At 43.5% G+C, this 22182-nt stretch overlaps 4 protein-coding genes across 5 annotated transcripts; 2 read left to right on the forward strand and 2 right to left on the reverse strand.

Annotated features, from left to right (window-relative positions):
* Window positions 1–3364: 3364 nt before the first annotated feature.
* Window positions 3365–9276, reverse strand: BCIN_05g04850 (hypothetical protein). 2 transcript variants are annotated; one of them, XM_024693037.1, is made up of 9 exons: window positions 9095–9276; window positions 8282–8964; window positions 8093–8193; window positions 7381–8002; window positions 6898–7320; window positions 6403–6819; window positions 5854–6294; window positions 4545–5804; window positions 3365–4494 (listed from the first exon to the last, which is right to left on the reverse strand). In XM_024693037.1, exons 2-9 carry the CDS (start codon window positions 8909–8911, stop codon window positions 3874–3876), a joined length of 4515 nt encoding a protein of 1504 aa, XP_024548821.1. In that variant the 5' UTR covers window positions 8912–8964; window positions 9095–9276; the 3' UTR covers window positions 3365–3873. The 2 variants fall into 2 exon arrangements, with proteins under 2 accessions (XP_024548821.1, XP_024548822.1); XM_024693036.1 differs by having other exon boundaries at window positions 8282–8968.
* A 185-nt stretch (window positions 9277–9461) lies between these two features.
* BCIN_05g04860 (hypothetical protein) lies at window positions 9462–10489 on the reverse strand. Its single transcript, XM_024693038.1, has 2 exons — window positions 9876–10489; window positions 9462–9820 (listed from the first exon to the last, which is right to left on the reverse strand). Exons 1-2 carry the CDS (start codon window positions 10392–10394, stop codon window positions 9728–9730), a joined length of 612 nt encoding a protein of 203 aa, XP_024548823.1. The 5' UTR covers window positions 10395–10489; the 3' UTR covers window positions 9462–9727.
* A 710-nt stretch (window positions 10490–11199) lies between these two features.
* BCIN_05g04870 (hypothetical protein) lies at window positions 11200–14191 on the forward strand. The gene is made up of 5 exons (XM_024693039.1): window positions 11200–11718; window positions 11775–11843; window positions 11979–12002; window positions 12053–12266; window positions 12317–14191. Exons 1-5 carry the CDS (start codon window positions 11685–11687, stop codon window positions 13863–13865), a joined length of 1890 nt encoding a protein of 629 aa, XP_024548824.1. The 5' UTR covers window positions 11200–11684; the 3' UTR covers window positions 13866–14191.
* A 2608-nt stretch (window positions 14192–16799) lies between these two features.
* BCIN_05g04880 (hypothetical protein) lies at window positions 16800–20525 on the forward strand. The gene is made up of 5 exons (XM_024693040.1): window positions 16800–18018; window positions 18080–18355; window positions 18409–18907; window positions 18957–18973; window positions 19051–20525. The coding sequence occupies exons 1-5, from the start codon at window positions 17903–17905 to the stop codon at window positions 19826–19828; spliced, it is 1686 nt and encodes a 561-aa protein (XP_024548825.1). The 5' UTR covers window positions 16800–17902; the 3' UTR covers window positions 19829–20525.
* The last annotated feature ends 1657 nt before the right edge of the window (window positions 20526–22182 follow it).

Consider the following 22182-nt stretch of genomic DNA (forward strand, 5'->3'; position numbering starts at 1 on the left):
CGCTGTAACAAGATCCGTCAAATTATATATGATAAGCTGGAAGAGACACGACATGACGAAAAGCGGTAGAAATATGATACCAAGCAATACGTGTATCAAAGAGGAAAATGTAGGTTTTCCGGCTTTCAAGCTGTTTGATGCTAGCAAGAATCGTCAGGCGGGGAGCTCAATACTAAGATAGTGAATCCAGAATAAGAGAGTCCAAGTTTCAGTATTTGGTGGTATTTTGCGTTGTTTGACATGCGTATTCGCTGTACGCTCGACTCGGTCATGCGTTTTTTTCAAGTCTTTCAACGTCCTGAGAGGTGTGTCGTCGCTCTTTCTTGTCGTTGACTACAAGATTCTGTTCCATTTTTGCTTGGGAATATCTGTGATACACAGAGAATAGATCATCCTCGATCTTAGCTAGTTGTTTAGCGTTGAGTAAGGCGAGTACTGTCAGGAGGAGAGCGACAAGAGCACAAGTTGCCATGCTGCCAAGTACCTCCTGGATTCCCGCACGGATCTCGTAGCAGCTAGCATTCTCTTTTTGGGCTGATAATATTGATTGTGGACGGTGAATCGTTGTAAGACTTCTCGCTGTACATTCGCGCAAGAGTACTTATTGTGCGAACGTGATTTAGGTTGCCTTTCTGGGGAAGTAATCGTGTGTTCTTGGACACCTCTTTGTGTATTTTTAGAAAAAATGATGAGTTCAGCTAGCTTAAGAGTCCTGAAAATCCAAGCATGGTCATCTAGACGGAAGACACGAAGATCCTCGCGTTGAGATCTAGGCCATACAAACTTGTCTCTCTCATCAAGTTTATCTAGATGCGTTATCCATTCGTCATAAACTCGCTCGATAACTTTGCGAGCCAGCTGCCACTCTTTGTTGCCAGAGTCTTTACTGTAATGTTCGGCAAACTCCCCTGCCTTGATAATCTGAAATGCTGTATCTACAAAAAGATTTCTCGATGGCTTAGTTTCGTCAAATTCTCCGTAGACCGGTACCTTCCTATTGTAAAAGAGTAGAAGGTGGTAATGGTCACACAAGAAAAGCCTTCGCATATACCAGTACTAGAGCAAGTGGCTACACATAGTAAAATGGGGTGAATCACAACATCGCGGCAGCGAGGTGAGGGAGGCAGTTAGAGTTGGCCACTCAAACTTCAGGAGTCAACTTGGAAGGTAGAAAATTCAATGATTATTTTAGGTCTACAGAAGAAAAGCTATAGATACTAAATGATGATGGCACGTGACTTTTAAATCACGTGTCTTCACTCTCACACTATTGATCAGGTATTCAAACTCAAAAAGACCATCTTTCGACAACTCTAAACTGTTCAACCATGTAAGATGTCCTTCGCATACTTTTTTTATTCTCTCTCGAAGTGAAAAAATTTATGTTTCGTTAGGCGATTCGATTGATCGTAGATGAGAGTCTGCTTGGAGAAGGAACAGAAACGCAAAGCTAGGAGTTCAACCATTAACCTATAGAAACTGATTGAATTTCTTGTAAAAAGAAAACTTACAGACTAGCTGAGATACAGATCCAATGACCAGATATATCTCCACACGTCAAGGCTACAGCAGACGTATTGTTGCTACTCTCATACGAGCTAATGGGAATCGCGCAGACACTGAGAAGGTGCTCCAGATGCCTGTGAAAAATGAAGTCAAAATTAATCTTCAACTTATTCCACGCTTCGGATTCTCTAGAAGAGACATTGGGAATGGATTCACCAACGCTAAAAAGTGGCATCGGTCGATATTGTGTTGATTCAAACTCATTCGCCAACAATTTACTGACATTTGCTTCATTCGCCACCACTAAGAATTGTTTCCAATCTTTCGAAACCTCGATGTTGGGTATATTAACTTATATGCAACAGCAACTTCTATAGTCTGCTTAATTTTGATGGTTAAATTCTATTCCTCGTCGGAGTGGAATTTCATGGCAAGGCCGTCAATGAATACAGACAGGATCACTCCGATGGAATTATCCATCAGCCTAGCTTCTTCAGTATTAGCCGAGTCATCTTTCGATGATTCATACAAGAATACCCAGCTATAACTTTCTGGTCCTAAGAAGTGGTGGCTGTTCTTTATACTATAAGAATTGACGAAGCCGTTCCATGTCTGATCCTGTACATCCCGAATGCGCATATCTTTTGAAAACGCAATTTTTGTTGATATTTCTTCAGTGTCGAGACTAATAAAACGCCACTGCTGTAAAACGACTCCATGGTGCACCATCCATTGATTGACGAGTTTGGCCTTTTCGCTCTGGTATTCATACCGCGGCCACCTACAGTGTACGTATTTCCGGACTAAATTAACTTCTAGAATCAGATCTGGGAAATATACACCGTACGACATACCAGTTCGATTGCGGGCTCGAGACATATGATCCAGTTGATTCGCTCTGCCCCGAACGTACCAGGGCCTAGAGAGAGATGAATGATTTACAGAAAACATGCCAGACTTCCCCGGGCCAAGATAAGTGCTGAATTGCATAAGTTGCCCAAACGCATTCACAGTTGCTGTTGTTCCTCCATCCCCGAATGACGAGTAACACTCATGGTCCGGATGTGACTCCCATACACTGCACTGATCATCCCCAAGTTCGTAACTCGAGGAATCATTGGTACTGCCTTAATTTGGCGTTGTATAATTGAGATAAATGGGATGATAACTGACGATGAGTGAACTTTCTGAAATCCGCATCTTCTGGGTCTGGCAGCTCGGTAACCCAAAACTTCCTGGGCCTATCTTCACTTCCATAGGGGTAATAATTCTCATCCACCATATCCTCTTCTTGCAACTCTCGTTGTGAATTTTCAGCCTTATCACGTTCTTCCCACCCCCTCTGCTGGCACTTGTACTTCGTCCTCATGATCCATCATAAATCAGCGCCGAAGTAATCTGATACCGAAACAAAACGACAAAAGAGAGGATGGAATGGAGCAAAGCAACAAGCCGCAGAATTAACTTCGCAGCAATTTCTTACCCCATCCCACCGAGCTGAAAAACAATCCATTATCAGCACAAGAATTGTTGGCGAGCCCAATTAAGATTGCCACGAAGCTTAGAAATATAACCAGGCATAGCTGTCACACACTGATGTAGCCGAGTTATCGATTGGCTCTCAGGATGAAGAAAAATTACTGAAATAGTCAGGTCCAATATATACATGCACGGGGTAACACGTACCTTCATCCAATTATGGTAAGAGATTGTATGCAGCGTTGCAGTTAAGAGATAAAATCGCATGCCGAAACTTAATACCCCCCAAGCCTTCCTTCAAAATACCAATTAAATCCAACAATCAAACCGCCTCAATCAGACCGCCAACTTCGGAAAAAAGCATACATTTTATTTAGTCTGCGATTTTATTCGCTAATCGCGGCAATCCATCCTCCCAAAATACTCTACCCCCACACTAGCGGCTGGCTGAGCCAAGTTCCTGTGATATACAATGGCAGCAAATTCAAAGAATGAAAGTAACCAGTTCATGATTCAATGCACATCTTACCCTAAATTCACACCATCATACTACCCCCCATTTACGAATCCGTTTAAGACTTTAATTATCTATCATACAGCATATAAAACACACCCTACCCAAGCTACCCAGTTTTTACTACCTAAAAGATAGAAGCGAGAGAGACTACTAGATACCTTAGTAAGTCCGATGCCTTACTCGGCTTGTAGAATCCATGCCAGCTTTCGCATATTCATGATAGCCACGTGGTTGAAAAAAATCAAGCTCTTTGAGGTTTACCAAAGGAACGAAAAAAAAAAACAGATTGAAAAGAGAATGTCGTTACGAAACCCCTTCCTAAACTCCTCCCATATCCAGCCCCATCTTTGAAAAACAAATGCCTTCTGAAATTAATCAGCCATATCTACTTCGTTATCCACGGTTGCTGTGGCCGTCGTCGTAGCAGGTGCTGCTGGTGTAGCTCCAGAAACGACATTGCCACTGCCAGCAGCCTGCGTTGAGGGAAGAACACCCTCGTTGACCCATTTTCTAAATTCTTGATTGATCCTACTAACTTCTTCGTGGCTCTTTTCCTTCATCCATCGATTATTCATTCCAAATTTCTCATGAAATCTCTGGTTTCTTGATTCCTCAACCTTCTTCAACCTTTGCCTAGTCTCACCTTCTTCACCACCGCCTAGAGCTTTATCGGCATAAATGAAGTATTCCACGCCGGGCTCTTTGTAGATGATTTTGTAACTATTGACGCAAATTCTGAGTGTTAAATCTTCGCCCCAAACAAGAGGTTTACGTTGATTAGAACCGTCTTCAGAATCCGTATCTCCCGATGGTAAATTGCGGGTAAGGAGGCTCTTGCGAAGAAGTCTACGGGGCACGCCTTCGGTCGGTTCAATGCGGACATAAGAAGATGTATAATATTGCCAACGCTCTTTTCGTTGCATTATATCAAGATCGAATGTAGTTTCGTCTCTATGGACCCACTGTGATGTCGCTTCATTCTTTTTTGGGTACTAATATCCTGTCAGTAGATACTTGTAAAAGAGAACCAAAAATTGCTTACCCATCTGATCAAGAATAATTCTGAATCTTTGATGTATTTATCGGCTTGTTTCCGTAAATTAATCTCAATATTATACGATGTTTCTTTTGACTCTCTGTTGCGCAAAAATTGTTCAATGAGATCCGGAGTCTTCTCCTTGGCATCGGGAGATGAGCAAGTGGAGCCAAGGCGACAAAGAGTTTTAAGAAGATCGGTTATGGTGTATATCTTCCATCCTGTCTGCAAGTAGTAACGTCGGAGGTAGTCTTGGTATTTAGTGTCATCATATTCGCCCTTGATAAATTTTTCGACAATGCTCAAGACTTTGGAGAAGCAAGACTCTCCATCTTCGATACTAGTAAAATCATCGCTCCTGTCGCTTAGCAAACCAATTTGTTTTGCAGGTTTGCCACTCTTTGCACGTTCCATTTCTGCTCTTGCAGAGCTCTCTGCATCTTTAATGTCCTTGAGTCTTTGATAAAGAGTTTGGAAAACGCTGAAGAATACAAAAATGGTTTGGTTGCAGTACAGATTATACCAATCACGTTGAAATGGTTGATCCGCCTTCATTTCCAAGTCGTCGGATTCAAGAGGTTTTGTTCCTTGAACAGCAACGGCACCTGGCACAGCAGCCCAACGCTCGTTAGTGACTTCGGTGATAGCTCTGTCATCAGCTGCTTCGTTAACTTCTTCATCCATGTTAGAATCAACATCCGGTGTAGATTCTTTACTGCCAGTAGCGCTGTCTTCCTTCTGTCCCCGGCCTCTTGTGCCGTTGCGACCTTTGTCAAGTACGCCTCGTCGCAAGTCTGCCTTTTTCCCATTTACTGGTCGCCTGCCCCGGCCATTAGAAAGCTCAGTCGGGGCAATATCTTCGTAATCATCATCAGGAGTTCCACGATCAATGTCAGCAGTGTGAAGTGTAACAAGATCCTCAGGCAAGTCAAAGAATGTAGATACAAACTTTTCGAAGAAGTCGGAAATGCGTCGACGCTCAGAGCTACTGTGTTGGCTTGCATTGCAGGCATAGACAATCATGATGTGTAAAAGCTGACAGATGACCTCTTGATCAGCAAATTGGTAGGAGTACTGATACTTTGGTGTGGGGCCTCTCGAACTTCTAAGGCGTCGTTGTTCTTCGTGTTTGGTCTTGATAGAATCCACTAAATGCTTTGCAGCAAAATGTTTTTTGTCGGCTTGCTTGACGTGAATGCCCATGTGATCAAGACTTTTCAGGTACATAACACCACCTTGTGCACCCCAAACAGGATTCCATTCACGCTGATACTTAGATTAGCGATGATACATTGCTGGGATACAGAATACTCACTCTAGTAAAGGTCCATTCTTCATCCTTCTGCTTGAGTCGTGCTAAAATTACAGGCAACACAGCGCAAGGATCTTGAATTAGATCGGTAACAACTTGTGGGCCCTTCTCTGCACCGTAAATCTTTTTCAATACACGCTTGTAAATAGCTTGGTTTGGACCAGCAGTGTTGGGCATGCGGAAGTTCTGTCTCTCAGCTGGATCCATGGCAACGATCTGCTGTGCGATTGGTTCAAGAAGTTGTATTACTTTGGCGTTACATTCAATGTTGAAATCGTAATCGTGACGTTCTTCTTCGATGCGATGAAGACCTTCCTCGAAAATATTCTTTCGATGAGCTACGAAACCCGAATCTTCTGATGCCCATGTAGGATGTGAAGCCCAGTCATCGTTAAGAACGGCTTGACACATCTCATCTCGACCACTGCAAGGCTTCAATCGTTCCTGTCATTGGTATTAGCAAAGGGCTCTGGTCTGACAGACCTATTCACTCTCTGGGAAATCATAATGAATTTTCTGAAGCTAGAAGTATAAAGGGAGAGAAAAACTTGCCCTTTTCGGTAACAACCGATAACTTGGCCCCAAACCTCGACAATTACTCAATGCAACTCTTCCTGTCGGAGCTTTTGGGCGATTGTCAATGACCTCGTCGACTCCTTCATAATTAACAAAAGCTTTAAACCAATTCATCAGATCCGCACTTCCACCAATGAAATTGTGAACTTTAAATACGAGAACATTCCGATCTATCAGGTCCTGTGAGAAAAGGTTGCAGAGCTTCAAAAACTCATTCATAGTGGATTTATTGCCAATGTATTTCTTCACGCGATCGAAGAAAGCTAGTTCTTCAGAACTTGCGGCAGACATCGACGCAGGAGGAAGTGGTTCGGGTACGATTGGCGTTAAGGTTGGAGATATCGCAGCAGCATCAGCAGCCTGTGGTTTACTGTTATGATGGGTTTTCGATCGCTAAACAAATCAAAGTATTAAGTAAAGATCTCAATAAATAATGGGGGTTTTAAGAGAATGGCTTGAAACCTAAATTACCTTATTGGGTTGTTGTTGGCCAGCGCCACGAACAGAGCCTTCTCCTCCATTGCCCATTTGCGAATTGGTTCCTTGAGTGAGAGGCTTCCGTTTTTTTTCTGTTTTGCCATTAGTAGATACAGGGATGGGAAAATTTCCCATAATTGGGAGTTTGGGATCTCCTGTAGGACCTCTATTTCCAAGTTGAGCACTTTGAGAAGAATCTGGCATTGCCGTTGCTTCCTCCGCCGCCTCTTTAGCCGCTTTTGCTTGTGCAGCTGATTCGGGAAGAAACTGTTTAAAATCTTCAAGAAGATCCGGCGCCGTACCAAACAAGGTAGTTACCTGACTGTAAACGTCCTGTATAGGTTTGGATTCGCGTTGGTAAGTCTGGAGAATTTCGAGAAATTGTTTATAAATTTCAGGTTTGTCTTGGAAACGGTTCTAGACTCAATGATAAGTATATTTTCAAAGACGATTAGCAGAATAACTATTAATTCATACCTTGATTTTGTTAACATAACTTATTGCATGGTTGAACTCAACTGGGCCACGCTTTTCCATGCCCGCTTGCGCGCTCGAACCGTTCAGATTACTGGAGCTACCGCCCGGTGTAGGAGTTTGCGTGTTTCTTGGTGGCTGACCTAAAGTTGCACTGACAGCGTTAGTCAATTGAGAAACACCTCGCTGTTGTTGTTGATGAGCTGCGGCCGCGGCGGCGGCTGCTGCTGCTTGCGCTTGCGTTTGGGCGTCGTATGGTCCTATTTGCGCTTGATTGTGACCATAAGGAACCGTGGCATTTTGATGAGGTGGACTGAACACTGCTTCTGGACTTTCGATGCTATGCTGGGGTTGCTGCTGCCAATTTCCTGGGCGTTGAGGATTGTAAAATCCGTTTGCGCCGCTGCCGTGGCTAACTACAGTTTCGCCAAGTACACGACCAGCTCCAGGAATTGATTGAACAGTTGTTCCCATCGGGGTTGTAACTCTAATTGTATTTGGATTGTTGTCGGCCCCGCACTCAATTCTATATCCGGGCGGTAGAAATGTATTGAAGCCTTGAATTAAATTTGGATGACCTGCAAAGAGTTCGGAAACCCGATTGATAACACCAGGAGTATCGATTCTAAAATTGAATTAAGAGTTAGAATATGGAAAGGGCATGCTGTCGCAACAAAATCTGATGGGCAAGGCTGATAAAGTAAATATAGCTTACGCTTGACTTTTGAAGTCTTTCATGATATCAAGAAACCGGTTATAAACGTCAGGTTGATCTGAAAACTGAACTTTGACTTGGTCGAGATAACTAAGAGCATCCTATAAGGAATTAGACTTGCGTGATAGCTTGGATATACTCAAACGCTCATCTCATGGGCAACAAAGACAATTTTTGCTGGAAACTTACATTAAGAATTGGCTGTTGGCCAACTTGTGTCAGACCAGCTGGCCCAGGCATTTGATGACCAGGTGTAACAGGTGTGAATGGCATCAACCTTGCGGCTGCTACTTCCTGTTGCGTCGTCTCTCGTGGAACTAGTTGTGGCCTGCCAAAGCCAGCATCTGGTATCCCAAGTGGCACATTTGACTGGGGGCCGCCTGAACCACGGCTGAAGATAGGTTCTGAGCCAAATATGGATTGTTGAAGGGGTTGCTGCGCAGAGTTTTGAGCATGATGTTGCAAAGCGCGTGCTGCATCATTATGAAGCGGTCCTCCAAAGGCATTTACAGGTCCGCTTGGAGCTCCTAATGGGGTACCATGAGTAGCAAGAATACCTCCTGGACTATGCATTGCTGTAGTTGTCCGGTTCGCAACAGGTTGATGCAAGGGAATGCTACCAGTGTTGCTCTGATGAGGAGGTGCTTGTTGATATTGTTGTTCTCTGTGTTGCCGATCTCTTTCTTGCCTCTCAAGCTCGCGCTCGCGCTGCGCCGCGATTTCTTCCTGCTTATGCTGTAAAGCACGCTGTCTGAGTTGTTCTTCCATATCTCGATCTCGATCGAAATTTGGAGGTCCGTTGTGCGGTTGATTATTCATAACGTTTTGTTTCTAGTTGGTTGATTTGACTCTCGATTGATTCTCTCGATAAGCTAACTTCGAAAAGTAGCAGATGTTAGCTCATTCATAAATGAGGAGTTTGACATGTAATATCACTAGCTCTGATTTTGGTCATGAATGCGAAGTGAATCTTGACTCAACAGAGGATGAGGAGGTACTGACCAAGTAGCTTGCAAGTACGCGCAAGGCTTTATGCTCCGGCGCAATGGAGTAAAAACCACTAATGCCGTTCCATAGAAGTGAATCTGATTTCCAGTATGATTCAGAGATAAATCTCTATTGCAATAACTAACTATCTCTCTAAATTCATCAATCAAAACGAATAGCAAGCGAGATATCGGCACTGAGGTATGAGAATTTCCAAATGATCGCAATGATGATTTCCCTTAGCGTGCCGGCGATTACCGCTAATGCTTCAAGGCTGAGTAAAACTAGGTAGGGAAGGCGAGGCTGTCAATTGTTAATTAGGTAGGCCCACTGATATTTGACATGTCACATGTATTCACTGAAGCACATTCCATTCTTTTAATGTCGTTCATTGCAAGATCAAGCTATTATGAATGCACTATTGATCGATTCGATATTTCAATGTTTTTTGACAATTTTCATGGCGCGAATGATGTAATCATCGTTATGTAATGCACATAGACATTTCGAGACAAAATAATTGTCATAATCATGATATGCGACGTCGAGGGCAAAATTCCCTACACAATTGCCCAATCGAGTTCACTAACACTTCGAATTCCCATGTCCAAGTAACGCCAATCTCTGCAATTAATGTCCAAGCAGTTTCTATGCATAATTTCTCACGGTCTTCAATATCCAGACTTGCCCGTTGTGAACATCACCTGCCATGCTTGAGACCTCGATATTTCCAGGTTGCAACTACGGAAGATGTCAGTACCGAAGTATAGACTAGATATTTCCTAATCAAACTCACTCGTTTCACTCCGTCCTTATTCTCCCACCAGACCTCATCTCCAACTAAAGTCTTAACTTTCTCTCCTTCCTTCCATGGACTCGCAGGAACGATATGAGCTTCCACAAATCTCCGCAGATTCTTATGGGCCCTTTCTTCTCCATCTTCACCCTCATATGCATTGGCTCCAAGTTTATCATAGTCTTCTGGGTCTTCCCATGGCTTTCGAGGCAGAGCCATTATCGCGGAATTGACTGGGGCAAGAATAGTTGTATTTTGGCCACTGTCAGCAAATCGCTGACTTATAGGTGCTATATCTCTTGTAAATCCTGCGAATATATTGATACTTCGATCCCTGCCTAGAACATCTGATAGAATGATTGTATCACCTCCACCGATGGGATCGGAAGAAGGCTCTGACTTAGAAGGCATCGCAGGACCAAGATTGTTGTCTGACAGAGGCCCTTGAATATCTTTACCTGAAATAGTAGCAGCAAAGAATACCGCCAGAAGAAATAATTTTGGGGACGTGTATCTCATCTTATTATAATTGATGAATTTTGTTATTCTATCCAAATCTTGATATCTGGATATAGAAATGCGGGATGACGAATTAATAAAGATCGTCTCCGCCCGCTTCATTAGCCCGCATCAATTAGCAGAGTAAACCACGTGATCAAGTGTAGTACCTATCTCTATTCGATTCCAACCAATGTCGTGCTGGAGCAGAAGATTGTTGTGGCTATTCCCATCTATTTGTATCATCAAGATTCACAAAAACCAGTAGACTTAAGTAATCTATAAAATAACTTTGAAAGTAAGGCTCCAGAACTCTGAAACATCAAGATGTTCGGAGGCAAGAATGTCCAGACCACACCGATGTTCTACAAAATCGCCTAGATTCCCTTGGATTGAGGTTATAAAGCTACTGAAGCGATGTTGTAGAAATTGTTATCAGGCTGGTTTGTGGATATTTTCAGGTAGGTACTGAGGATATCTACATTAGTTGAGTTGTAACTGTCAAGTAAAGTAAATAACAACCTGCACCTTTTTGACTCTACCCCTTTAATAGTGAATGTATATACTCGGCTCAGTCAACTACTCGGGTATCCTCAAACCTAACACCACACAACTTCTTTCACATGTTAACAGCTCTTCAATCACATTTATCGATATTCCTGCTGAAAAGAATGAAATGACCTGAGATCGGATCATCTGATGCTTTGAAAACCTGGAGTAACCTTAGCAATGATTTTGTGGGGCTTAGCTCCTGCCGGCTTTCACATGCTTGATACCCGCCTCTTTTCTTTGTATCATTGTTATTCTGACTCGTGATATCGTTACAGGCCGATTTCAAACAATGTCTAAGTATCCGAGTGTCACCAACCTTATGCGAACGAACGTGTCTATCAAAAGTTCCTAATATCACGCTGCTGCTTTCATTTTTGACTTCGGACTTTATATTGGACAACTTCAAGCTCAAACTACATTGAACCCCATCAACTTACTGTATCAACATCGTTTCCGGAAATTTCGACCGTTCAAACCCCATAATTTTTCCCCAGTTCCGTATGCTGACATAAACATCTGGGAAAATATGAGCGAATCAGATTCTTACTTTTCTTGCTTAGCACCTTAGCTCCACACTAAAACTTGGACCCGTAATGCCTCGGCATCCATTCCAGCGGAGAGACGAGCGCTATTACATTTAACACAAAACCCCCAACAACCCATTCTCTAAGATTCTTTCTATTATTTATCCTCTAAACTTTCTTTCTCAAGACTTTTGTTATCCTCTCATCATCTTCTCTACCTACAATTCTAATTAAAATGGCACCTAGAGTAATTGTCGTCGGCGGTGGTCGTATGTTTGATTACCTTTGTCCTTTCAAAGTGGATTCAAGCTAACATTAACTTCAGTATCTGGCTTGAGTGCTGCACATACCATTTACCTGGCTGGTGGCAACGTCGTTGTTCTAGATAAACAAGGTGAGTTGAACTCGTGATAGTGTTTCCTAGACTTCGCATCACTTTCGACCAAAAACCGGTCTGGATTGCTGAGACACGCTTTGCGCCGCTCTTTCATGCTTTCGTCATCAAATATATGCTGACTGGTAAATATAGCCTTCTTTGGTGGAAACTCGACAAGTAAGTAAAACAATCCTTGATTCGCAAATGATTTGCTGATGTGTAAATAGAGGCTACCTCCGGTATCAATGGAGCACTTACTCGAACTCAAGTCGACCAAAAGATTCAAGATAGTGTAAAGCAATTCTACGATGACACACTAAAATCGGCAAGAGATAAGGCAAGACCAGATTTGATCAAGGTCTTGACATACAAGTCCGCTGCCGCTGTTGAATGGCTTCAAGATGTATTCGGATTAGATTTGACTCTCGTATCACGACTAGGGTAAGCAAAGACCACATATTGACTGCTCAAACATTTACTAATTGAATCAGTGGTCACTCACATCCAAGAACTCACCGCGGACACGATGCGAAATTCCCTGGTATGGCCATCACATATGCTTTAATGCAAAGGCTAGAGGAGCTCGCTGAAGCAGAACCCGAACGTGTACAAATCATCAAGAAGGCACGAGTTACAGGACTGAAAAAGGAAGGAAACAAGATTAGTGGTGTCAACTATGAATTCGGCGGCGAACCTTCATTTATTGAAGGACCAGTCATTTTGGCCACTGGTGGATACGCAGCAGATTTCACCGAAACATCTCTACTCAAGAAACACAGACCTGATACATATGACTTGGCATCTACCAACGGTGTTCACGCTACTGGTGATGGTCAAAAGATGGTCATGGCCATTGGTGGTAATGGAATCGATATGGACAAAGTTCAGGTACATCCAACTGGTCTCGTCGATCCTAAGGATCCTGGATCCAAGTGGAAGTTCTTGGCCGCTGAGGCTCTCCGTGGAGAGGGAGGTCTTCTATTGAATGGCGATGGTGATCGTTTCTGTGATGAACTTGGTCACAGAGATTACGTCTCCGGTGAGATGTGGAAAGAAAAGGACAAGGGGAAATTCCCAGTTCGTCTCATTCTCAACTCCAAGGCATCAAATGTTCTTGACTTCCACACACGCCATTACTCTGGTCGTGGTCTCATGAAGAAGATGACTGGTAAGGAATTGGCAAAGGAAATTGGTTGTACACCAGATCACCTTCAAGGAACCTTCAAGAAATACAACAAAATTGCTGAAGGGAAAGAGAAGGATCCATATGGCAAGAAGTTTTTCCACAATGGGCCAGTTGATATTGATGATGACTTCCACGTTGCTGTTATGGAGCCTGTTCTTCATTTCACAATGGGTGGTATCGAGATTAATGCAGATGCACAAATTCTCAACCAAGAAGGCAAACCATTTGAAGGTCTTTATGCCTGTGGTGAATTGGCAGGAGGTGTTCATGGTGCCAATCGTCTTGGTGGATCATCTTTACTTGGTTGTGTTGTCTACGGACGTGTCGCAGGTGATTCTGCTAGCAATTACCTTTTCCAAAATGCTCTCAAGGGTAATCTTGGCGCTGCATCTCGTCTTGGTCAAGTTTCCCTTCACATTGATCCATCACAACCTGGCAAGATTTCCATCGAATGGGATAGCCAGTCTTCTGGTAGTGGCGACAAAGTAGCTCAACAATCCCAAACATCAGCTGGTCCAGTCATGAAAAATGGAGCAGATTCATCTGATCCAGGGAAAGTCAGCAAGCCAACTAAACCATCCGAATTCAAAATCCCAGAAAAAGAATTCACAATGGATGAAGTCGCGAAACATAACACGAAAGAAGATTTATGGGTTGTGGTTAAGGGTGTCGTTATGGATGTATCGAATTGGTTAGACGAACATCCAGGTGGACCACAAGCTCTTATGAACTTCATGGGTAGAGATGCTACTGAGGAATTTGAGATGCTTCATGATGATGAAGTCATTCCTAAGTATGCTGCTAGCCAGGTTATTGGGAGAGTTAAGGGTGTCACACCTACTTTGGAACTATAAGTTCAGTTGATTAGGATTGAGACTTGAGACTTGAGAAAATGACATGTTATGGGTTGTATTACGGTGAATGGAGATATGGGTTTTCGGCTTAGGTTTTGGCTTGCTTGATGATGGGATGGATTCATTATGCTCGTTTAAGAAATTGTATTGTATTGATATAAAGACAAGATGAGATGATATGATATTTCTAATTTGACTGGATAGTTTACATTTACTATTTGCATATTGTGTACTGGTAGTTGTTTGTTCCTAATTCAACTCGTGATCTCAATACTCACTCCACTCTTAATTGAGCTTGTGAATAAACCATTAAGTAATTCACCCCAATCAAATTGTCTACATTTACAATGAAAGCCCGAGATAGATCCACTTGAATATGTGAACATATGCCAATCATGTGTTTGTCATTTACTAGGTATGATTTTAAAGGACCGATTAGCTAGAGAGGTATGGGGTTGGAAGTAGAAGTAGGAAGTAGAAGTGGGAAGTGGGCTGGTTTATGAATGGGGAGTATGGAGTATAGATGGGGAATGGAATATGTATGGGGAAGGGGAAGGGGAAGGGGAAGGAGGATTTGTGGATGGATTTGAAGTGGAATTGTGGAGTGTGGAGTGGTTTGAAGATATGGAGAGTGGTTTGGAGATATGGAGATATGTACCCCGGATTATGTATGCACCCCGCGATTTCGAGCTCTTGGGATTGGGAAGGGGGGATTGGGAAAGTTGGAAAGATGGGTGGATGGGGGTGAGTGGGTGTGGAAAAGGAAAGGGAGGGGAGGGGAAGGGAAGGGAAAGGGGAAGGGGGGGGTAGTGGGTAGAGGAAAGGGAATGGGTGATGGATGGATGAGGGGAAAAGATGATATGATATGATGTGATGATAGATTAGATGTAGAGAGGGAAATGTAGTGATGGGTAATCTTACGTTGTTCTTTTACTCTATCCTGTGTGACGGTTGAGTGGTGAGTGGTGAGTGGTGACGGGTTGATTTGATTTGATTTGTATACATGCTGTGTTGATGTGGATTGTATATCGTATGTTCCATGTTATATGTCATATGTTATAAAGTGGGTGCATAGTGCATGAGGAAGAAAGAGCATGTTATTGAGGCATAGCAAATAGTATGCAGGAGGAAGTGTTGCTATTGGCATTGGCATTGGCATTGATGTTGATGTTGGTGGTGTTGGTTATGGTGTTGAGAGGGGTAGTGAGATGAGTTCCAGAGGGTTGGGAAGGAGTATAGCTGGAGAGATACTCTGAGGGAGGTTGAGGGAGTTGAGAAAGAGAATGAGAATGAGAATGAAAATGAATAGGAATTTTACTTTTGGTTTGTTCGGGAGATTCATATTGTGGAGTGAGTGCGAATGGAGGAGTTGAAGTTGGAGATGGAGATAGATGCATATGGTTGTGATGGACACTTGGAATATGTCTCTCTCTCTCTCTCTCTCTCTCTCTCTCTGTAGAATCTCAGTATGCAATGGATTCGAAGTAGATAGATAGAGCTGGGAATTTTGTCTGAATCGTGTAATGAATCGATAGTGTGAGAAGCGGTTGATGTGATCAGGCTCTAGAGGATATACACAGCAACAGCAACAATAGACATTTCTTACTATTCATTCCATTTTATTTCATTTCCAGAAAAACTAATCATACCATACCATACCATATCACATCACATCCCATTCCAAGAACGAACAAAAATTCCAAGCAAACATTCCCAGATCCCCAGGGAAAAAAAATGTTTCCATGACTACTGTTACACTGCAGTTATCACAGTGCATACATGTGTGTGTATAGATGTGGTCTTGGTGTTTTGAGGTATGGTATGGTGATTGGTGGCCAGGCTGAGCTGATGGTTTTGTGTTCGGTGGGATGGGGGAGATCAGCATAATAAGTGTGTTACTTGACTGAGATGTTTGGGATGCCTGATGAATAGATTGTTTGTTTAACTTTGATGTTATTTTGATGATGAGTTACTTGCTAGTTTGCTTGTTAAGATAGTGAGGTCAAATAGACAGATAGATAGATATATACTAGATGGATAATTCTCGAGCCGCATGAAAAAGGTTAATAAAATCGAACATGCAACCATGTAAAAAAATTGTAAAAAGTTCAAAATTAGATATTCTCAACCTTGTTACCCTGACCGATGAGCACCTAAGACTCAAAATCGATGTTGAAGGAAAGAAAAGAGCGAAATGAGTATCATGATGAGTGTATCTACTTCTCTTGGTCAAGATATATAAATCGGGTTTTCTTATATACATCTCGATGCCATCTTCTACTTCTCTTACCTATAGTTATACTGTTGAATGAAGTGAAACCTGAGAATATCAATACTACCTGGGATACACACCATATACCTGCCATACATAGTCACCGGATCCGAGAAACCAATGAGAATCGGTGACCGAGAAATGAAACGAGAAGAGACGAGATGAGATACGCCATTTGCAAGCCTAGAATATTCGCCCCAATGAAAGGGTGTAGATGGATGGTATGGGTGTATGTGTAGTAATTGTTGTGATGGATTATATGTTTGTGTCTTTTTCTTCTTTTCTTTTTTTGGTGTGAAGTAGAGATGTCGAGAAGAAGAAAAAGACACATGTACCTACCTAGTCAATATACATGTATGTAGAGAGAGGTATGATGATTGCATTGTCTGATGAATGACTAAATGCAGACCGGACAGGGAGGCATACATTAATGAGGGGAAATGAAACAACAAGCTTTTTCTCACCTCTCTAGCGAAAGCGAAAGAGTTATCCTCTGCTCTGTACTCTGGTTGTCGAGCTAGGCATGGAGTCTAGACCAATCGTGCGATGCTCAACGCTCGTGAGGTGGCGAGCTGAGAGAGTGCGAGGGAGGAGATGTGTAGAGAGGTTTGTTTCGCACACCATGGATTGAAATATTACGCACGTATTGACTCTCTTGATCCGCCAGACTCGCAGGTAGCGAACTGTATTTCTCCCATCTTTCCTCTTGTGCTCTCTCGCCCGTCCTTCTCTTTGCGTGGGAATGTCACGACCAGGGCTATCTGCACGAGATGGATGATGTGCGATGTGCGATGTCCTGGGCGTACTTACGAGTCACTCGAACGTACCTAGGGATTGGGTGGGCAGGCAGGTACCTGGCAAACCTTACTCTTCCGCGTCCCGAGTCCCGCCCGACCTTCCTCACGGAGAAGTAGTTACCTAGGTAGGTATCGAAAGGATCATTTCTTTTTGCTTCTCTGACTAATAAGCCTTCACTCACGATATACTCAAATGCACACTCCTCGAGTATCGTGAAGCCTGCATTGTGACAGGTGAAAAACACACACGGAAAAAATAAGAGAGCAACCCATTTCTTTCTAGGGCGGCGCACACTTGGAAACTCTCTTATTACTGTTCGTGACTACGACCACATACATGTACATGTACATGTACATATACATGTACATACCGACTGAACTCTTGTACATGCATCACCAAAAAAGGCTGGGCTGGGCTGGGGTCACACTCATTTCTTCTCCCCTCCCCTCCCTTCCCCGTGCACTTTCTCCAACACCAACCCAATAATCCCAGTCTTTCGTGTCATTCGATTCCTTCTTCCACCACTTCCCCAAAAAAAGATCAAATCCCTTTTCCCCACACCCTAAACTCTAGGTCGAACATCTTTGTTCACCAGCAGTCAGTCAGTCAGTCAGTCTCTGAGAGTACGTCCCGTACACCTTTCACGCAACCCCCTCCTCCCTCCTCCCTCCTCCCTCCTCCCGCCCTCCCGCCCTCCACCTCGTGCGCGCGCTGCCTCTCAATCACTATTACTATTACTATTACTATTCTCGATCCTGCAACCACGTGCCGAATTACATTGGACAAGGGAATGCTTCTCAGCTTGGCTTTTTGCAGGAGATTCTTCATCGTCCAATGGGCATGCCAATTTCCATCCACGAAAACCCGGTGATCATTAACGATCTCTCGACCTGAATCAAATCCATCCTCGCATCCTCCACCGTTCATTAATTCACGACGCCGACCGGACGACCAATTCTATTACACCATGGTAATCGCCATGACCTGGCACAAGCCCGATAATGTTGCCGGCTCATCGGCGCCGGCGATCATGATCGGTTTATTCGTCGCGACAGGAGGTCTCTTATTTGGTTACGATACTGGGTGAGTAGCTGGCGCCGGAAACAATTCAAGACTCGATGAAAGCTGATACATGGGATTAAAGTACAATATCTGGAGTAGTGGCAATGCGTGCCTTCCGCCAACAATTCTCAACCGGTTACGTCGATCCTTCCGACAATGAATTATCCATATCGCCCAGTCAATCCGCTCAAATCGTGGCCATCTTGAGTGCCGGAACATTCTTCGGAGCGTTGCTTGCTGCGCCTATGGGTGATCGAATCGGTCGACGGATATCTCTCATCATTGCTGTCGGTATATTTTGTATTGGGGTGGCACTGCAGACGGCTGCAATGCAGATTCCGATGCTCATAGCTGGAAGGTATATTGCCCTGTTTCGAATATATCACGCAAAGCAGACTGACCATTCTATAGATTCTTTGCGGGCCTAGGCGTTGGAATTATATCTGTTCTGGTTCCTTTGTATCAATCAGAGATGTCACCGAAATGGATTCGCGGAACTCTGGTATGCACATATCAACTCGCCATCACGGGTGGAATCCTTCTCGCCGCCGTCGTCAACATATTTACCGAAGGTATTGATGGCCCAAAAGCTTTTCGAATTCCTTTTTCAATCCAATTCGTTTGGGCCGGCATTCTCTTCCTGGGCCTTGTTTTGTTACCCGAAACACCTCGATACCTCATCAAAAGTGGTCAACACCAGGCAGCGGCTTCATCTTTAAGTCGCCTTCGTCGCCTTGACATAACACATCCTGCTCTGATAGAAGAATTAGCGGAAATTGAAGCGAATCATGAATATGAGTTGAGTCTAGGCTCTTCATCATATAAAGATATTTTCCTAGGCTCGCCGCATCTAGGACGGCGACTTCTAACCGGTTGCGTTCTACAAATGCTTCAGCAGTTGACTGGATGTGTAAGTACCTTCCTTCCAATGATGAATTAATTACTGATAATCTGTACAGAACTTTATCTTCTACTAGTGAGTATTATTTACGTTACTCTGTGTAGTATCATACGCTTCCATTAAAATATGCAGTGGCTGACAAACCATTATAGTGGCACGACTTACTTCAAGAATGTGGGAATTTCGTCACCTTACGTGATTCAACTCATTTCAAACGCAGTAAATACTCTCTCCACCATTCCTGGAATGTTTCTAGTCGAATCATTAGGTCGTCGCCGTCTTCTTATGCTAGGTGCCGCAGGAATGGCTGTTTGTCATTTCTTGATTGCATCGGTTGGAACTGCAGCACAAGAAGAAGCGAGAGCAGTAAATATAGTAATTATTGTATTCGTTTGCTTATTCATCTTCTTTTTTGCTTCATCTTGGGGACCAGTTGTTTGGGTTGTCACATCAGAAATCTTCCCATTGAAGGTTCGAGCCAAGTCCATGTCGATCTCCACCGCTTCGAATTGGCTTCTCAATTTCGCCATCGCTTATAGCGTTCCATATATGATTAGCACCGGACCTGGTTATACAAATCTTCAAACAAAGATATTCTTTCTCTGGGCTTGCTTTTGCGTAATCGCATTCATATTCGTATGGGGAATGGTATATGAAACCAGCAAAATCAGTCTTGAGCAGATTGATGAGTTGTATGAACGAGTCGAACATGCTTGGAATAGTAATAACTTCGAACCTAGTTGGAGTTTTCAAGAAATGCGAGATGAAGGCGCATCTGCAAGTGGAATTCAATTACAACTACAACTCGCTGATCAAGAAGAACCGAGGAGACGAACAGGTACGAGTGCAAGTGCAACGGGCAGCGATGGTACCATGTCTGAGGAAGATAAAATCGTTGCGGGATTGGGTGATGTGGATTTGAGTTATTAATGACTTTTCGAGAGCTATTCAAGGCTTTGGGTATTTTAAGTACAGTATTATATTATGTTTCAAGCGACGGAGTTTATTGCAGTTGGAGTTTTATGGAATGGAAGGGATGGATGGTAGGATGGTTTGCGTATGGAATGCGTATGAATTGCGTATGGTGTAGGGTGGGAAATGAAATACGGTTGGCCTTTGGGGTTGGGTTGGGAATTGTGATTGGGGATCTTTCTGGACGAACGGGTCTACAGTATCTACCGCAGGCGAAATTTGGGGAATGTTCAAGAACGGGGATGGGATGGGGTTTATACCAAATGCAATGCAAACGAGCATATATTGCCCAATAGCGATGTAGGGCAATATATATGATATATCGGATAGGACTAGCTGGCTAACTGAACCGGATCAGATATTATCTGAAATGGATCGACATGGGTTAGTCTAGCATAGGATGGGAGGTTCTTTGTGCGCATATTTGAAAACGATTTGATACTTGTGGGTGTAGTATGAAATGATAATTCTTTTTTTATATCAAACATCAAAATGATGATGGTGTTTAGTTGTAAGTGCTTGCTTATATGGATATCTAGGTATGTATTGATTTAAATGGGGCAAACGAGATGGAGAATTCATGATGTCAGGGGTTCTTTACTAGAAGAAATAATCAAGGATGATTGCCTGAATATTTACAGCCCATTCACATCCAACCCCTCTTCCGCTTTTCCTTCCACATTCACTGCCTCCCGTTTTCCAGTCTTAGATCAGTCCAAATAGGGAGCAGGAAGTACAGCAAATAGTTTTCGAGTTTTACTCAGGGCTTCTGAAGGATTGCGAGGGTGCGGATATTGAGGAGTGGACTTGGAATTGGGTTTGGTTTTGGGTTTGGGCTCACTTCTTTCTCTCGAGAGAGAGAGCTCTGGCGTTGTTTGGAAGTGGTAGGATGGAGTTCGTAGGTGCAATTATGGGGATTGGGATTGGGGGGAGGAGGTTCTTTTTAGTTCGTGTGTGGGTTTGGAGCGGGGGTGCATCTAGATTTGGTAGTGGAAGGACCGCAGGGTTGAGATTGGAATTGGGATTGGGGTTGGGGGAAGAATATCTTTGCGGCTAGTTCGTTTCTGGGAGGAGGGTGAGACTTTGTGGATTGCTGGGCTGTGGACTGGGGTTCTGCTTCTGCTTCTGCTTCTGTTTCTGTTTCTGTTTCTGTTTCTGTTTCTGCTTCTGTTTCTGTTTCTGTTTTTTGGGGGTTCGGTTCGTGCAGGGAGGGAGGGAGGGAGGGATGGAGAGCTTGGAGAGATGGAGATTTTGGAGAGTAAAATGAGGAGGAAGAGGGGGGGTTGAGGTGGGGATTGGGAGGGCAGGATTTGCTGGGTAGGCCGTGGAGATGGACTGGAGGAGGAGTGTTGGGGGAGTGTGCTGTGGAAGGGGAAGGGGAAGGGGAAGGGGAAGGGGAAGGCGGAGTGGCAATGGTGAAATGTTTATCTTGGGCGTTGAGCTTGTTATTTTTGGTGGTGGAGCAGCTTTGAGTCTAGGCGAAGAGGATGAGGGTTGGGGGGAGGAGGAAGATAGGGATTGGTAATTATATACAGACCTAATTTTTGGAGCCGCTACAATTAGTCTGTTTTAATAATGCGTGGGTTTTCGTTCCAGATCCAGGCTTCTTGTATGTTGCCAGTGTCGAATTTTGGGACTTGCATGGTGATGTTGAAATTGGGATCGGGATCGGGAGAGAGGGTGGTTTCTGGGGGATTGTGTGGTTTGGATTTGGGGGCCTTGAGATTGAGACTCGAGAGCCAGCGGGGAAGAGTGGTGGGATGCGTAACTATTGTGGATAGGTGTATGTTAGTACTCATGGTAGGTGTGGATACTTTGACTCTATGTCTATGTTCTCCAAAAAGGGGAGCTGGTGAAATAATGTTGGAGTCATATAGATATGCGACAAAACGTTTCAACTCTCTATTATATTCACTTACAATATACCTTTGTGCAAATACTATCGTATCCTCTAATGTCACGCGATATAATATAATATAACAAAACAAAACATACCTCACCCTGTTGATGTATTGGCAATGCTATCCCGTCTATCTCTGAGAAGAGAAAGAAGATCGAGGTCTACTTTTGTGGCTTTCGTTTGGTGTGCTTGAAAGGGGCTATTTACAGATGCTGTATACTACTCACTATTTCCTGTCCGCTTCTCGAATGGCGGACTACGAATATGAATGCGACTCAGATGTATCAATCGTAACTGAATGCCCCAAGCCGGATGTCCCATTCCGCATTTCCCTACATCGCAAAAGCCTTGTTGTACATCCGGCACTGCTCTCGATCCGTCGTAAGGTTTTCAAGAAATCACTCCAAAGATA

The sequence above is a fragment of the Botrytis cinerea genome, chromosome 5 (assembly GCF_000143535.2).
Source record: "Botrytis cinerea B05.10 chromosome 5, complete sequence".
Lineage (NCBI taxonomy): Eukaryota > Fungi > Ascomycota > Leotiomycetes > Helotiales > Sclerotiniaceae > Botrytis > Botrytis cinerea.

What these genes read in the sequence shown, in the direction of transcription:
- BCIN_05g04860 (XM_024693038.1), bottom strand. Translation starts at nt 10,394, where the DNA reads ATGAGATACACGTCCCCAAAATTATTTCTTCTGGCGGTATTCTTTGCT. An exon ending in ATAAGGACGGAGTGAAACGA is followed by an intron (nt 9,821 to 9,875) that starts GTGAGTTTGATT and finishes CATCTTCCGTAG; the next exon opens with TTGCAACCTGGAAATATCGA.
- BCIN_05g04870 (XM_024693039.1), top strand. Translation starts at nt 11,685, where the DNA reads ATGGCACCTAGAGTAATTGTCGTCGGCGGTGGTC. An exon ending in CGTTGTTCTAGATAAACAAG is followed by an intron (nt 11,844 to 11,978) that starts GTGAGTTGAACT and finishes TGGTAAATATAG; the next exon opens with CCTTCTTTGGTGGAAACTCG. An exon ending in ACTCTCGTATCACGACTAGG is followed by an intron (nt 12,267 to 12,316) that starts GTAAGCAAAGAC and finishes TAATTGAATCAG; the next exon opens with TGGTCACTCACATCCAAGAA.
- BCIN_05g04880 (XM_024693040.1), top strand. Translation starts at nt 17,903, where the DNA reads ATGGTAATCGCCATGACCTGGCACAAGCCCGATAATGTTGCCGGCTCA. An exon ending in TTATTTGGTTACGATACTGG is followed by an intron (nt 18,019 to 18,079) that starts GTGAGTAGCTGG and finishes ATGGGATTAAAG; the next exon opens with TACAATATCTGGAGTAGTGG. An exon ending in CCGATGCTCATAGCTGGAAG is followed by an intron (nt 18,356 to 18,408) that starts GTATATTGCCCT and finishes ACCATTCTATAG; the next exon opens with ATTCTTTGCGGGCCTAGGCG.
- BCIN_05g04850 (XM_024693037.1), bottom strand. Translation starts at nt 8,911, where the DNA reads ATGAATAATCAACCGCACAACGGACCTCCAAATTTCGATCGAGATCGA. An exon ending in GCCAACAGCCAATTCTTAAT is followed by an intron (nt 8,194 to 8,281) that starts GTAAGTTTCCAG and finishes AATTCCTTATAG; the next exon opens with GATGCTCTTAGTTATCTCGA. An exon ending in AATTATTCTTGATCAGATGG is followed by an intron (nt 4,495 to 4,544) that starts GTAAGCAATTTT and finishes ACAGGATATTAG; the next exon opens with TACCCAAAAAAGAATGAAGC.